The 17971-nt window shown below is 34.0% G+C and overlaps 1 protein-coding gene across 19 annotated transcripts in view; it reads right to left on the bottom strand.

Moving 5' to 3' along the window:
- Sdccag8 (SHH signaling and ciliogenesis regulator SDCCAG8) overlaps positions 1–17971 on the bottom strand; it is a 239476-nt gene that overhangs the window by 141715 nt on the left and 79790 nt on the right. For all 19 annotated transcript variants that reach the window (XM_048809228.1, XM_048809230.1, XM_048809229.1 and 16 more), the window contains one exon: positions 17197–17313. In XM_048809228.1, coding sequence (XP_048665185.1) covers positions 17197–17313 — 117 coding nt within the window. The remainder of the gene's footprint in view (positions 1–17196; positions 17314–17971) is intronic.

The following is a 17971-nucleotide window of genomic DNA, read 5'->3' as shown; positions in this document are numbered from 1 at the left end:
GAGCACAACAGACACTAGGATGGCAATTTGTAAATCAATGGATGTGTAACTGATGTGATTCTGCAATCTGTGTATGGGGTGAAGGTGGGAGTTCATAACCCACTTGAATCAAAGTGTCGAATATGATATGTCAAGAAATTTGTAATGTTTTGAACAACCCACAATAAAAAATTAAAAAAAAAAATTTAAGTGCTGTTATAAAAGTACTGACAACTACAAAAATCACAATTTGTAAAGAAAGCTAAAAAAAAAAATCCATCATTTCAATAGTAACCATAGTTTTCAGTTATGGTATCAGCTATTAAAAGTTATTAAAAAATCAGCCAATTTACTCTTAACCAGAAAAACAGGCTTTTCTGGCAAAACTATATTATCTCCTAGATAATGCATAAATTTTTATAGCTTTTCTGTTACTACAGATTCAAACTCCTAAGAGTTTTATTCATCAGTAACCCAGTGTCACTTTTGTAGGAATTGTCTGAAAAATAATTAAATAGTCTTATTCCTAAAGATAATATACTAGGAAACATCAAAACATTGGGGTTGTATTGTACCTAACTTACCTAACTTTCAAGACTTTTATATATATATATATTTAATATGACAAAAAGACAAAATACCTCTTCCTGAAATATTGTGTGGTTATATTTTTTTATAAAGTGTGCTTCTACTAAAAAGGTTCTAAAACATTTGGGAATGAACTCCCCTATTTACATCAAGAGTTTGTTTGTTAAATAAAAATGCAGGCCTTTAGCAATAAACCGTACATTGCCTAGTATGCACATGGCCTTGAGTTTGATCCCTAACACCACTAAAAGAAAGAAAGGAAAAGGGAAGGAAGGGAAGGGAAAAGGTGAAAAAAAAAAAAAAAAGGAAAGGAATAAATCACACTTAGGGACAGATCACACTCAGTCATCTGCTTAATATATCCTCTTATTTACTGATGAGAACTCTGGGATTCAGGGAGATTAAACTACTTACTAAAGTCAAGTCCACTCAATTGAACTAAAACCCAAGCTCTAACTCTTTGTTCGTACTCATTTTTCTTCAGATGTGAATTAAAGTCATATCACAATGCTCAATTGCAAGCATAAACAAATTTCTATTGGCAATAATTAACTTTTAAATGCAATAAAGAAAACACATCATCTGTTTCTCTTTTGACAAGTGTTATTCAACAACAACTTTTTTCTTTTTGCTCTGTGTATTCTCTTGGATAAATTCTGTCAATCACTTCCAATCTGATTTAAGAGTCAAATTTAAGATTCAGCCTCCTTTTATTTTTTAAAAAAGTTTCATAAGGCACATGATTTCTTAATCAAAATTTTTCTTGGGTTTTATTTTTATTAATATTACTGTTTGGTGCTAGTGCTGGGGCAAAATAAAATGTTTCTCTTCTCCCCAAACAAGAAACCTCCTTGACGATTTCTCAGTCTTTCACTTTAAACTGAATGATTTATTTTACAGAAAGCCACATTTTGATTTTTCACTATCAACTTCATACAGCTGAGTAATGGAAACCCCTTTTATGTACTGGGGTCACTTAACAGTACAGACAATGGAATGCAACACCTCCTCTTCCCTATACAGATATACTGGACCTGAGTTCACCTCCCTTTCCACCTACCAAGTTTCTGTTACTCCTTGGTGTACTTGATTATAGATAGCATCAATGTCAATGCTCTGGCTCTAAAAACTTAAAAAGAGTAGTAGAGGCAGAGTATTACTGAATGCATATCTAAAACGCTCAAATCCACAGGCTTTAACCTGAACGCTATTTCTTGGAAGCAGACTGTTCTGACCATCTAAACAGCATGTCTGTGTTCAACTTACCTTTTAGCTGTTGCTCTGCTTGCTGGTGACACAAATGAATCTTCTTCCACTGGAAAACTAGACAATTTAACCTTATTTTGTTAGAAGGTTTTCACCAAAATTAATGAGATGTTCTTATGTGAAGAGGCACTAGCAACTTTTAACAACAAAACTCGGTTTATTTATAGAGACATAACTGATTGAAAAAAAAAATCCTTCTGTACTGAAACATGGTGTACGTGATCTCACCTTATGGGGAGTTTTTAGAAAATTCACTTTAGCTGTGGGTTATATAAATATTTCTGTAAAATTCTATTTGAGGAACTTAAGAATTTATTGTACTTGGTCTTAACTCAAAAATAACCTATATTTTCTAGCTAATTTTAGCAAGTGGCTCCCACATGTGAAGTAGATGCTTTAGTTAATATTTTGAGCACAGTTCTTTTAAATTAATTGCCTCCATAAAGGAATAAATTCATTCATTCAATTTATTGACCACATATTCAACCATAATACCTAATTTATGTATTGTCTGCCATCAATGTAATCTGTCATGTGGCTCAATAGTACCTAAGCACACTAATTATACATACTAGGTTTAAAAAAAGTTTTTTGATTTGACTAATACTATTTTGAAGAAGGCAAAAAGCCTGGCTTTTAAACAGGAGAGCAAATATATTGGTTCTTAAATATCAGTTAAAACAAATCATATATAGGAGAGATTAGAACATATTAAGCTATATGACATCTTTAGCTATAGATCACAGGACTCTGCCCTGTTCTTCATGTTATATATTGTTTAAACTGCTTTAAACTTGTCCTGTCTAAACAGGACATCATGGATATGCTGAACAAATTTGCCTATGATATAAATCTGTGAGGAGTAATTTTACTATGGTGACATATCTAAAACAGGATCCAAAAGGGTTTGGTTAAGCTGATATAACAGACCTAACTAAAATGAGCAAGTTTTAGAGAGGTAAATACAAATGACTGTACTTACTACCCAATCATAGGGCACCAGATATGTGAATTAGGGGTTTTAACTGAATTTATGTACAGTAAAGTTCACAGTGAGAACTCTGATGTGTTAGCACATAACAATGATTATGTGTCTAATAAACATGAAATCCAGGCAATATCTGGCTCTGAAATGAGATTAATGTGAGCTTCACTGATAGCTGCACTTTCTTATACTGGTCAAGCCATACCCAAAGTATCATATTTAGTTATCATTGTGATTTGAGAAAGGAACTAGATAAAATGAAACATAGCTAGAGAGATAAAGAAAGAGATTATGATTAAGAATCCTAACAACATTAGTAAAATGGCAATTCTTAATACTTGTTGAGCAATTATTATATACCATGCATAGTTCTATGAGGTTAACATATATTACTTTAAATTTTACAAAATCCTATAAATAGGAATTACATTTATCTTCATTTTATAGAGAAGAAAATAGACATATTAAGTAGTTTATACAAGCTCACCAGAGAGTAGGTAGTAAAATGAGAATTTTACTTTAGACAATCCACTTTGGGGTCCTGAACTCTTGGCCACTTACCGCCTATCCATCCATTCAATTACTTTGACCCTAATTGCATGCTAGGCACTGAAGTAAGGAATATACAAGTGAATAATAAATAAGATTCATTGCCATCAATTTATATTCCAATAGAAGAGATGAGATTTTTTTAGCAAACAAATAATTAAATAAAAATTAATAATGAGTTCAATAAAGGAAGGAAACAAAGTACTATGAGAGAATAACAGGTAAAATATGTATTGGTAGTACAGAAGTAGAGACTTTTAAATGGAACTCAAAGAGCAAGAGCTTGATAGATAAAGGAAGAGTGGGAGAACATATAAAGTAGATGTTTGTCCAAAGGCTTTGGCAGGTCTAGAAGCTAAAGGAAAAAAACATTCAGGTGCCAGTGAATAGAGACAGAGGAAGATGGGTGAGACGCGGATAGAAAGACAGCAATGGTCAGATTATGTCTGACCTTATAAACTATGAAAAAAAGTTTGAATTTATGTTTCTAAATGCAAATGAGAAGCCACTGCAAGTTGTTTAGTGGACTAACAATATGATTAAATTCACATTTTGCTTTTATTAACATGTCAAGAATTGACTGAAGAGGAAAAACCTTCATGAAGCTAATATTGTGATGGGGTAAGACAGATGATTAGCCAAGTAAATGAGTTAGGGAGAAATATGAAACATGAAGAGGAGAGTACTAGGGAAGAGAGTACTAAGCTCATAGAAATTATGTTTGAGTCAGTCATTACTTGAAGGCACTAGTCTAATAATCCGTGAAGATTTCATGAGGTACAATATTGGCCTTCTGCATAAGATACAGACCCTGATTTTAAATACTTTACAGCCACTTCTGGCAAGTATTTTCAATTTTCTGGACCTCCATCTTTCCATATTCATCTGCTGTTACCTCCTTTTCCCCCCTCACTGTTGGAGAGACGACAGTGCCTTTTCCTAGTCACTCTTTTGCCCAAGTGGCCTTCCCTTCCCATCTTCTCTGCTTCTCCATACTAGGTTAATATGTGACTTTTATTATACAATATTTTTTCTAATGAAATATTTTTTTTTATAAAATAGCAGCCTTATTGATATAATTCAATACCATAGAATTTATACAACAAAAGTAGACAATTGAATGCATTTTTTTTATTCACAAAGTTGGGCAAACATTACAACAACCAATTCTGGAACATTTTATCACCCCAAAAGAAACACTGCACCATTAGCAGTCACTCTAATTTGACATTAATCCCCTCAGCTTTCATTTCTCTTGGGTATATACTTAGGAGTGGAATTACTGGGTCACAGGATTACTCTATGTTGAACATTTATTGCCAGACTGTTTTCCAAAGCACCTTCCCTACTTTACAATCCTACCAGCAGCACTTGAGAGTTCTGACTTCTCTACATCCTTTTCAACAATTATTAGTCTCTTTTGGATTACAGCTATCCTAGGAGGTATGAAGTGGCATCTCATTTTGGTTTTGGTATATATTTCTCTGATAGCTTATGATATTGAGCATGTTTTCATGTGTTTATTCACTATCTATATATCTTCTCTGAAGAAATGTTGATTATTTGCTTGTTTTAAAATTGGGTTGTCTTAAAAAAAAATTTTTTTTAGTTGCAGATGGACACCATGCCTTTATTTTATTTATTTATGTGGTGATGAGGATGAACCCAGTGCCTCACATAAACTAGGCAAGTGCTCTACCAGAGAGCCATAACCCCAGCCCTAAAATTGGGTTGTCTTTTATTACTAAATTGTTAATTTATTTTATATATCCTGATACAAGTTCCTTATCAGATACATGATTTATAAAAACTTTCTCCCATCCTGTGGATTGTCTTTTCATTGTCTTGATAGTGTCCTTTGAACCTTAGAAGTGTAGGGGTAATGATCAGTTTATTTTCTATTTTGGGTATTGGGCTTTCGATGTTATATATAAGAAACCATTGCTAACCCAAGGTGACAAAGAGTCATAGCTATGTATTTGCTATGAGTCTTTTAAGTTTAACATTTATACTTATCTTTCCATTAGTTTTGAATTAATTTTTATATATAACATGAGGTGGGGAATCCAACTTCATTCTTTTTTTCTTTTGCTTTTTTTCTTTGGTGCTGACGATTGAATCAAGGGTTAAGCACATACTCTGTCATTGAGATATATCTGCAGCTCTCCTAACTTCATTTTTAGTGGGTATTCAGTTTTCCCAGTGCCATTTATTGAAAAGACTATACTTTCCTTATTGAGTTTTCTTATTATCCTTGTTGAAAAATCAATTGACTACAAATATGTAGAATCTTTTTGACCCCTCTCCTACTAGAGGAGGCCACCCTCTCCACTTAGCCATCATTGCATTTAACCTCCTCACCAGTTTATAAGAGTTGTGAGAAAAAAATAAATAAATAAACTTGGGGATGGGGCACCAGGGATTAAACTTAGGGGCACTCAACCACTAAGCCACATCCCCAGCCTTGTGTTGTAATCTATTTAGAGACAGGATCTCACCATGCTGTTGCTGAGGCTGGCTTTGAACTCACAATCCTCCTGCCTCAGCCTCCCGAGCTGTAAGGATTACAGGCGTGTGTCACTGCACCTGGCCAATAAGTGTATTTTATTTCTCATTGCAGTCCTTGTGCTTATTTATATGTGACATAAAATATTATCAATGTCTACTATTTAAATAGATGAATGCATAGAAATAAGATAATTATCCTCAGCTTACCCACAGTTGAATCATCTATAAAATGAGGAAGTGAACTAAGTGATTAGTCTTTTTGGCTCTTTTACATCAAGGCATCATTCTTTATTTTCTGACACTGTCTCTTCAATCCTTTACACATGGCCATCGAAATAGGAGAGACTAAAAATATAAGTTGCCTTCTTTAAAAAAATTATTTTTGCAGTTCTGGGGATCAAACCTCAGGGCCTCTCACATTTTAGACAAATGGTCTGCCACTGAGATACATCTCCAACCAACCTCATAGATTTTATTGCTGTAGCTAAAATACATCTCCTAAAAAACTCCAAGCTACCAACAATAGTTGTAGGAGAGAAGGGGTTATATCAATCATATTTTTAAAAAGCCTATTGTTGGCCTGGGCTAGTAGCTCAGTGGTAGAGCACTTGCTTGCATGTATAAGGCACTGGTTTTGATCCTTAACACCATATAAAAAATTAAATAAAATAAAGGTCATCTACAACTAAAAAATAATAAAAATAAATTTTAAAAAAGAAGTCTATTGTTGAGTTACCCTTCTGAAAATACTGATGGATTATGCTGATGGATCCATGGTCATGGTTGCTTCTTCTGAGTTATAGTCGATTTTGAAGAAGCATATGTAGAAGCATAACTCCAATTCTTCTTAGTGTAAATATTTTTATAATGCCTTCTTCTAAAATCTTTCCCATTTTCTCCTCCCTACTATTTTCCTTTTCCTCTACTATTCTCTTCTTGATTTTATAGCTAGGCAATTATGGGTTCCTTCTTGCTCTTCTTAGCTGTTGAAGTAAGACTAAGGTATTTCAAACTCAGCATTTAAACACTTCAAACTTTAGTCTCTGCCCAAGAACAATCATACTTTTTGGTTACAGATTAGTAAGATATAAAAAGGTATGTATTCACATGTAGATTTTAAAGTATAGATTTAGATATTTTATCTATCCATTAGTTTGTCTTAATGCTATAATTTGGATCTTACGTATTCCCCCAAAGCCCATATGTTAAAGGCTTAGTCTCCAATGTGGTGTTATTGAGAGGTGGTGGAACTTTTAAGATGTAGGGCTTGGAGAGATGTCTTCTGGTCACTAGGGGTGTGTCCTTGAAGGGGATATTGGGACCCTATTGTCTCCTTCTTTTTCTCTTCCTGACATGAGGTGTGTGATTTTTTTTTCCTGCCATGTGCTTCCACCATGATGTGCTGCTTTGCTATAGGCCTAAACCAGTGGGAACAACCAATCATGGATGGAAGCCTCTAAAACTATTGAGTCACAATTAACCCTTTCTCTGTATAAGCTCATTATTTCAGGTACATACTATAGTAAAGGATAGCTGATGAAACACTTGACTCATTTTTTAGGCTAAAACATATCTGGTTCTTGTTATAAACACTTGTATGGCTTAAATCACTATACACATCTGACAGCTCTTATTCTATATAAATTTAGGTGGAAAGATAAGTTGAAAAAACACTCTAAAGTTTCTTCTAATACAAAGAAATGACAATTGCCTCTCGATTTGAGTAAATTCAAATTTCTATGCAGAAAAATCTGACAAGCTGAAGAAGAGTCTAACAGAAAAGACAGCATTTGCAATGAGGGGACAATCTTTTCAAGTGGAACAATTCTTTCTCCTCCATCTTCTTACAGTCTCCCTAAAAGTTTATTTTTACCTTCCTCTTCCCCTTGACTGCTATTCTCTTTAAAAAGATATGAGCATTCCCTGGTATGTTAACAGGAACTTCCAATCACAGCTTGACTTATGAAGATGGCTAATGCTACTACTTGCATGACTTATCATGGAGAGAGAGATGATAGAAATTCAGTTGTAAGTGGACAGATACCACACAAAGAAGAGCTTTCCATTCTTCATAGGGAGCTCCAGAAATTCTCAGGGATGGAAGAAGGCAGGCCAGAAATAAAGACTTTGCAGCTTTCTTATCTTTTCCCTAAATACCTAACTTATCTAATTAAGTAGAGATGCTAATACCTAAAAGGATAACACAAAATTGACCATCTGTTAATAAGAGTACTATGAAAATCTAAACACATTGGAATTTATTAATAATCAAGGGCATCCTAGAGTTGTACCTGGAATCTCTGTCTATGGCAGTGTGTTTGAATTTCAGTGAGGGTCAGGGAAATGTGCTGAGATATGACAAATCTCTAAGGAAATTAAAATCTGCTTTTTTTCTTTTGATTATTAAAAAAATGTAATATGATTACATTCTGGTTCATTTGTGTCCAGAACTGTCACAGAATTTCATTCCATGGCTGTATTTATGAGAGTACAAATGAGAACAGAAAGTAAAAGCAATACCTATTAATGATGCATTTTAAAAATAAAAGTCCACTGATATATTCCCTATAACCATGAGTTCACACATATGAGAAACTCTGGCCAAGAATAATTAATTCCATAAGTTTTGCAAAAGCTGCCTACCCCCCAAATTCCATTGACAGTTTGCTGGTACTTATAATATTTCCAGTAGAATTGAATTCTTAATTTAGAATGAGGCTTCAATTCCTATTGAAAATTAAATGTTGTCTGTCCTGTAATTAAATTCAATTGTTTAAAAAGTTAGATATTTTATTGTTTCATTATTAACGATAATGAAAATACAATCTACAGTTGCTGACAACAGTAAAAATACATTCTTACAATCTTACAGAAGACTCATTTTTATAAAGTGAGAGCAAAGAACTGGAAAACATGAAATGACACTTGAGACTCCATGTAATTTTATTGATTTTATTAATACTTAATTCATAATTAAGAGGGGCTGAAAAATATTTGCTATTTCTAGAAATATAAGAATTCAGAACTAGAGAAAGCCTTAACCATCATTTGTCTAAGCTTCTCAGATCACTAGGAAAGAAACTGAGGCTCTGTGAATTATGCCTAGAAAGTTAGTTGTGAAGCCAAAGCAAGAAATCAAGTCTTTGGGTTGGGGGTGTAGCTCAGTGGTAGAATATATGTTCGACATGTGCTGGTCCTGCATTTGATGACCAGCACCCTCCACCTTTCTGAAAAAAAAAAAAAAAAAGAAAGAAAGAAAGAAAAGAAAAGTCAAGTCTTTGGACCCATGGTTCATAGGTAAAGAAGTATCTAGTATAATCTGTGTTTCATCTAATTGTCAATTCTGTATGTATAGGAAACTAATCCTACTTGACTCTAACAGTCATAATAAAATGATATTTTACTGAATGTTATCTGAAATTTGAAAATTTAAAAATTTTCCACCAGATGTGGTGGTGTGCACCTATAGTCCTAGCTATTTGGGAGGCTGAGGCAGGAAATCACTTGAGCCCAAGAGTTAGGGATTCGCTCAGGCAACACAGGTAAGACTCCTTCTCAAGAAAAGGGAAGGGGATCCTAGGTGTGTAGCTTAGTGGTACAGTGCTTGCTCAGCACCTAAGAGGCCTTGAGGAACAAAAAGAAACAAAGAACAAAAACAAAACAACCCTTTTCTCCATTACGCAGAGAATAATACAAAGGAAATGAAAAACAGATGCAAACATTTTCAAAATGTAATATGACTTTTGTGCCTGACTGTAGGCCTGGAGTATGTTATAAACAGGCAAATTATACTGAGATTCTGAGAATTGTAGAAACCCACTTTCTATAGGAAATAACAGAGATGTGACACTTGAGATATTGAAGTCAGTTATTAAAGAATGGAAAGATACAAATGTTCTTTGAAAGCATCCTCCTTCATCATTGTTCCCTATTTCTTTGCTTAAGCTCCCATGTTGGGCTTTCTAAACAAATGTCTTCCTCTCCCGGCTATGCAGGGCTATGTCATGACCTGGGCTACATCATAACCATCCCATAGGACATCATCTTTCCCTCTTCTAAATCTCCAGACCCTTTTGTATTTGCTGATAGTTACTATTTTCCCTTTTACATGTATTTAATTGCACATCTGTGTTGTGTACTCCCTTCTGACAGAAATTCATTATAAACCTCACAATGCACATAATATATTGTTGTTGAATTAAAGCAACAAGTGAAGTTTAGTGCAAAATTTATAATATTGTTTCAAAATTTATAATATTGTTTTCTTCAAAAATTTCACCTATTATAACTTTCCTTTAAAAGTACACATAAATGACCATATTAAAATGATCACTATGAAGAGTAAGAAGCAACATAGAAAAATGCTTAAAATAATATTATAAGCTAAAAAAGGAAAAGCCAAAATTATACCTAGGCTGTATTTACTACTTGCAAATATTATATATGCATATGTACAAAAAGTGGAAGGTAAAAGAGAAAGATGAAAACAATTTGCTTTATTGCATGATAAAATTATTGCCTTCTGTAATGTGTTTATGTTTATACAATAAACATTGTTTTAAACTATGTACACATGTAATAATTAGAAATATTAACACTGGATATTGGTACTAATATTTCTGGGCTATACGAAAAGCAGATGTAGCTTTAGTGCCTCTTAGTTCTGAGCTGCATGGACACCTTCAAAGAACTTTTGCCACCTGATAGCTATCAGAATTGAAGAGTTGGTACCTATAAGATTGGAAGGATAGCCTGATAAGTCAAAATAAGCATGTGATTTTTTTTAAAAGACTGAAAAATTTATCATCCATTGAAATTGAAAGCACAGTAAAAATTACATTTATTTAGGAACAGCAATAGAACCTTATGTTCCTTAAAATACAAAAATATTCTGAGAGTTCACAGTTTTATATTCCTATACAAAGGCAAACATTTCCAAGTATTTATTCCATAAGCATATTATTTCTAAAAGGGTATATTTTGTTTCCTATTTGTGCCTGTATCCTCTAAATAGACATAAGTTGATATTTTAAGATATATTGTTTCTGCTTATCTATTCCATTTTTAAAAAATAAATTATTATGGGGAATAGAATTGTCATCTTTCCTAGAAAATCCAATTACAAGTAAAAATTAGCAGTCTCTTTTTTGAGCATATGAACTTATACATAATGTTTCTATGAATATATATGTATACTACCACCAAAAAAAAACTGCTCAAATCATTAACAAGTATTAAATGCTAGATGCCCCAAGAATCTCCAATTTTGAATCATTCACTGGATTGATTTGGAACTATTCCCTTGCATTAAAAATAATATATCAAACTCACTTTTTTACTGTTAAATTTTGTGATTTTATCAACACAATGATGACTTAAAATGGAAGAAACTGACTTGGCATGATGTTTAAGAAAAATAACAAGTTCAATAATTTAAGACTTTTGTTAAGTAGAGTTATTTAAAACTATTTTCATAATCCAATAAATTCTGTTTTGTCACTCAAGTATTGCCCAGGACAGGAACAAAAGAAACTGACTTATTAGACATACACCAAGCTGAAGAAATTTCTTAGATTTCTTGGTTAGGCTGTGATAAGAACACAAATTTATATAAGTATGTTTAACAATGCTTCAGGGCATACTTAGAGAAAATGCTATAAAAAAAAAGAGCTTTATTGCATCACACATGGAACCAGATTCTCCCTATCATGGGCTGTATCCAGCATGAAGTTCACACTACATTAATTTGCACTTGTCGATATGCTGTTTTGCAAGTATTCTCAAGACATGTTCAAATGTGTATTCTGACTCCTCAACTAGAATATAAACTCCCTAAGGGCAGGACCTGGTCTTTTAGTTATTACTCTCCACCCTGTCCCAGTGTCTAGAATATTGGTCTGGGAAAGCCACGCCCTTGGGAACTGCTGTCATTTGAATGAAGATCAGGGACAGGAATGTGCTAAGCCTACAGCACTGAAAGAGGGTGTGAAGAACACTGGAGAGCATCTCTGTCATCACCAGGACCAAGTGATTACATGTGCCAAAGGCATGCCCAAGTGGCCCCCTCCCAGTCATTTTGTAGAGAGAGAAGTGAGACTGTAGGTGGTAGCTGATAAGTCTCTGAAGTCTAGCTCTTGAGAATCCATCCATTATCTCAGCCTTTTGAAGAGAGGATATAGCTTTACAGACACAAAGCAGAGAATGAAAACGAATAAGATTTTACTTTAATCTGTAGGTGCTAGTTACAAGTAGAAAAAACTAACACTGCTATTATTCATGTTTAAAGCTATATCATCAGTCTTATCTTTGAAAAATAAAGTTGATAACTTTAAAATGAAATTATAAGTTAAAAATAATAATGTACTTTATAACTTCTTCAAAACCATGTACACATTAAGCCATATCATAATAAGATAATGATATAACAGATAGTGATACATTGAGTTGGTAATGCCATTAGATGATTAAGAGACCAGGGATGTGGTACATTCATTGTACTATAAAACATTCTAAAACCATCAAGTTATAATTTAAGACTGATAGGTCTTCAAACACAAAGTTTGGCATTCCAGTAAGGCAAAGAAAACTTTAAAAATAGTTATATTTCCATACCCAGATAAAGGGTTAGCAAACTTTTTTTTTTTTTTTTTTTTGGGTAAAGGGTTAGATAATAAATGTTTCCAGCTTTGTGGGCTGTATGGTCTCTGCCACATCTCCTTAACTCTGCTGTTCTATCAGAAAAGCAGCAATAGGCACTATGTAAACAATGTAGCTGTTCTAATAAAACCCTGTTTGTAAAAAGAGTCAGCAAGCCAGACTTGGCCTGTTGGCTCTAGTTAACTCACACTCCTTTAAGTATGCATGGGCATGTTAAATAGATATAGATGTCTGAATAATGGGAGTATATCTAAGTGCATTACTTTACCAAATCTGCCTCTCCCTGTAGTCATGACAGTTTCCTGGGTACATGATCAATGCCACCACACTGGTACTATTTAGAACAGTTCTACAATTGCAGCTTAGATCTCTGTGGTCAATGTCTTGAAATTCTTGTGATTTTATCTTGGATGTGTTTTGTCAGCAAAGTCTGATGGGACAATGGAATCTCAGCTCATATGTGTGGTCTCTTTCCCCTGTCTCACTTCAACCCTAGGGTCAGACCTAGGTTTTTCTTTCTTTCCTGCCTTTCCCTTGCTACTGATGCTGCCCTCCATCCAGGGTGGGACCAGGTGATGTCAGTGGATGAGGCATATGTTCTGTTATTGCCCCTCACAGCAGTCTGGATTTGAGCCTCCCCTTGGGGCAGGGTGATGGCTTGAGTGTGTACACACTGGCACACTATTCCTGTCCCAGCCTGGCAGCACCACACACAATTAGTGGACTCAGTGCAGAACCTCTTGCCTATCCCTGATCCAGGAACTACATGTGTTGCAATGTAGAGGTTGTAATCTGTGGGGGGTCACCTGTCTGACCTCCCTGTAATAGGGAGACTGACTTCCCCTATGATGAGTATGATGTTTAGGTCCTGTGGCTGGAGGAAACCAGAACCCAGAAACGTATTGGCCGCATATGTGCCTCCTAGTCACAGGGTACCTGCAAGAAGTCTACACTCCTCTACGTGTATCCCTGTACTGGAGAAAACTTGAAATTAAATAAGCACATAAAAAACCAAAGGGTTGGCAAAGCTAAGAAGAAAGAAAAGACGTTTTATATTTTAGTTCACTTTAACATCAGTTTTTCCTGCTTTCTAAACAAAGAGCTTTGTATTTTCACTGTGCATCAGGCCCTGATGAAAGATTTGCAGCTATAAAAGATTAGCTTTGAAATTCATTTACCGAAATGGAAACAGACACAGAAAATTCCACATCCACATTTCTCATTTCAGATCAGTCAACCCCTACAATGCCATGGCTTTCTGCAATACTTCTAAATATTAACTATTAAGGCTTTGAAATTATGTATTTTGGGTTTTAGACTCTAAGGAGCTCCTTTTGGGACATGATCATGAATTCTGCATGGTAGCTATTTCCTCAAATAGTTTGCGAGTAGATTAATTCATATTCCTTAAGAATAATAAGTAATTTTATAAATATAAAGCAAAGTCAAATGTTATATATGAAATATAATAAACAACAAGGAAAGTTAAAATTTTACTCACAGCTGCCTTTAAATCCCTTTAAAGAAGACAGTACTGTAGTATTTACATATACAAAAACATGCCTATTTTCCTGATTTGAAAAAAACCTTTTTGAGGCAAATAATTTTAAACATTAACTGGACATTATTTGATATTAAGGGATCTTCTTTTTTAAAATAACTTAACCTTTATTTTATTATTTATTTATTTTTATGTGGTGCTGAGGATTGAACCCAGGACCTCACCTATGCTAGGCAAGGGCTCTACCACTGAGCCACAACCCCAGCTCAACATATTAAAGCATTTGGTTTATTTGCTGAAATAATGCCAGAATGATTATATTAAAAAACATCATTAATTAATGAACACTAAAGTATTTGTGGGCAAAATAACAAATACAGTGTCTGAGATTAAATTTAAATATTTCTGCAAAAAGAACAGGTGGAGAAAGAAGACAGGGAAAGAGGAAGTTGGAAAAGAAAATGATGGTGACAAAAGTTGAAGGTGGCAACTATAAACACAAAGGAATTGAGAGAAAAAAATCTGAAATAGATGGAATGGGGTTGGTAAATGATAAACACAGGTGATGAAAATGAGGGATTCATTCTAATATTCCTTTTGCCCTCATTTGTTTTAAAATTCCCATGAAAGTGTGTGTATGTATACCTGTTGCCTACGAAAAGTTCTGATAAAAATCTAAAAACCAAGTCACAGATTTTTCATTTTCCTCTATACCAAAGGTTTTATTGTTATTGTTGTTGTTGGTGGTGGTGTGTGTGTGTGTGTGTGCGCTTGCTTTTTTGGTGTAAGAAACATCTTTTGAGTCTGACCATTCTCTAAGCTCAAAAATACAAAGGAGATAAGAAGGATAATCTGCCCATGGGTTGTGACACAATATAAAAACAGAAAAGAAGAAAGCGGGTGGAAGAAACTGTCATTGTTACTCTCCTAACCTTTCCTTCTAATTATGCCAGAGTCAAGACTCAGGTCACAAGGAAAATTATTTTGGTGGTCAACCATTTGTCCTATTTTGTAGACATTAAAAAAGCTCTTGTTCTTACTACATTCCAATCTCACAGTTTCCTACCTACTTTAAAAACCTATCAAGTGGTCACATTAACTATATGAATAAAATGACTAAATTATAAAGACACCTGTTTGCAAGTTAAGAGATGGTCTTCTTGTTATGCTGAATTATATGATATATAATACTTTAAAATTAAATATACTTTATATTATTCTAGGTATTTCAGATAAATGCTCAACATGTCCAGCTTTTAAAAGTTTAATGTAAATTTCTCTCTTGAGTGCAGATGGTGGCCAAGCAAAATAGCTCTTTGGTCTTACAGACAGAAGGTCAGGTCATGGCTGAAAGACCAAAGAACAATTGCTGCTTTGCTACTCCAAATCATCCAGGGAATGAGACACCACTACTCTCTTTTCTAAAACTGTCTATTCAATACAAAATAGTTACAAAGAGTACCTATAAGATTTCCTCACATTCTGTCCCAGAAAAAATGGTAACAAGTACATCACATCACAAATATCTTACAACTGTTCACAGATTTTATTCCTAGCTAGTGACCTTAGGCATATCTCCATCTAAAAATGTATCACTAAAAATAATTATGAAAATTGTTAATAGTTCACTATTATCAGAAAATGTTTGCAAATGAAAACATCTATGAAATCCTGCAACTTCAGCCTTTATATTATTACTGGTTAATTAGAATGAAATGTAGTGCTAAAGACAAATATTACAAATACTTTTAAACTAGTTATTCATGTATAAGTAATATTTTGCTTGTGTTACTCCTTTTTTGTCCCTCTAAAACATTATACTGCAATTTAAAATAGCTCAGAGGCTCTTTGCTTCTGTATTTTCCCAGTTAGTCCAAAATATTATGCTGGCAGAATGCCCTATAATATAAAAGATATTTCATAATGCTAGTAAGTATGTTAATATAACTTGAAAATTATAATACATTAGGAAAGAAAGTTCTCTCTTTCTGACCCAGTAATCCAAGGCCTTCAGTCCCTAATAGAAAGCATTTTCCATTCCACTATCAGGCACGCCCTCAACTGGATGAAATGAAACAGTTGCTTTATTTGTATATGTTAACAATAAAAAATCCTCTAGACATATAAAACTTGTTCTAACACTTTGATTATAGTGGTAAAAAAAAGAAGAATTTTATTTTGGTTGTCTACATTTTAATATATTAATAAGAATTTCAGTCACAACTTGAACAATTTTTGTATTATCACTTCCATTTTTAATATTCAACGGTCTTTAAGTCATCTGTAATAAATAGTTAATTGGGCTGAAAGGGAAAATATGATAAAAGCCTTGAGTTAGAAATGTATTTGAAAAAAACTTACTTGGAGCTATATACTTCTGATTTATAGTGATTCCTTTAAGATACTGACAGTAAGAACTCAAACTTATTTTTTAATAGAATAAATAAAGCCTGATTTCATTGGATATGAAGAATACAAGTCTTCAATGTCCTTTACTATAACATAAAAATAGAAAATCAAAAGCCAGCTTATTAGAACTGCCTCTCTAAAAACTTTATCCACATGGTCAATTAAAATTGGAGTCTCTGTATGATCTCAACAAAGTTACAACATAAAACATCTGTTCAACTGAAATCGAAGTAAGTGGCACTCCTGCCCAACATTTCTAATTTCACAGTATTTAGGCTTCCTGAGCAAACGTATTCATGGTTATCTTAGTTAAAACTGGATTTTCTCTGCCAACAATCAATTTGATTGACATATTTACATATCAACTCATCTCATCTTACAAATTTTAAACTTTTTCATTTAAAATTGGATGCAAGTTGGCATCTTTCAAGAACTTTACGTATATTTTAGGTTCAAACTCTGCATTAGAACATTTCTTAAACTTTTGTAAGTAATAGATACACATATCCAAATGTATATTTATGACCTGTCAAAATGGAATTTTATATGCATGCAGTTGTATTCTCACCATTTCATGTGAAAGGTGATAATTTTAGCCAACTATAAATGAACTTCTTTTAATAGTATAAACTGGATCATTGCATTAGTTAGAAACAATGTAACAGAAATAAATAATTTAGGGATAACACCATCAACTTCAGAAAGAATGTTAGTTATAACTTTAATTGCTGCTTATTCTTGTGTCATCTCTTACCTGATCTTTAATTTCAAGATCCCTTTTAGTTTTTGCTCTGTACTCTCTGTGCTCCTTTTCTGCCTCATCTTTCTCCATTTTGGTTTTATTCAACTGAAAACGCATTTCTCCACACACCTGTTAGATTATAAAACCTAAATCAATAGCTGTTGGAATTTTCCAGGCAATGCTTGCAATTAGATCTTTTGGTGCCCCCTAGAGGGCATATAGATAAAATGTAATAGGACTTTTCTAAAACTGACATTTTTATTAGACTATTCAGTATAGCCTGCTAAGTTTCATATAATTCAGCATAACAAAAAGACCATCTCTTAACTTTATAATATTTCTTATTAGAATATTCATTATTGTCTGCTATTATTTATAGACAATTCAGGTATATTCAGTTTAATAGTTTAAAATTAAAGAAATAGAAGTGCATAAATAATAAATTTAAATAATGTGCTCAAGATTATTTTAGGTAGAAGAGAGAACATGGCGGCGAGAGGGGAGGCAGCGCTTTCAGTACCTCCTCAACAACGGGGTCAGAGAGACGCATGGATACGCTTAGATACGACCTGCTGAGAAACTCCTAGCAAAATTCCACTAAAGAGAGATCGGCCGGGAATCGGTAGGATTTTTGGAGGGACAGTCTGCGCTAGACGAGTGAATCTCCGCCACGCAGCGCAGAGGTCCAGACCCGCCAGCCGCTGCCCGCGCGACTCGGCGACTGTCGGCTGCCTGCACCGGCCCCCGCGTCAGGGCGGATAGCCTCCGAGGCGCAGCGCAGCAGGAG

This window comes from Marmota marmota, unplaced genomic scaffold (genome assembly GCF_001458135.2).
Source record: "Marmota marmota marmota unplaced genomic scaffold, marMar, whole genome shotgun sequence".
NCBI classification, from domain to species: Eukaryota; Metazoa; Chordata; class Mammalia; order Rodentia; family Sciuridae; genus Marmota; species Marmota marmota.
This window is presented reverse-complemented; position numbering and strand designations above follow the sequence as displayed.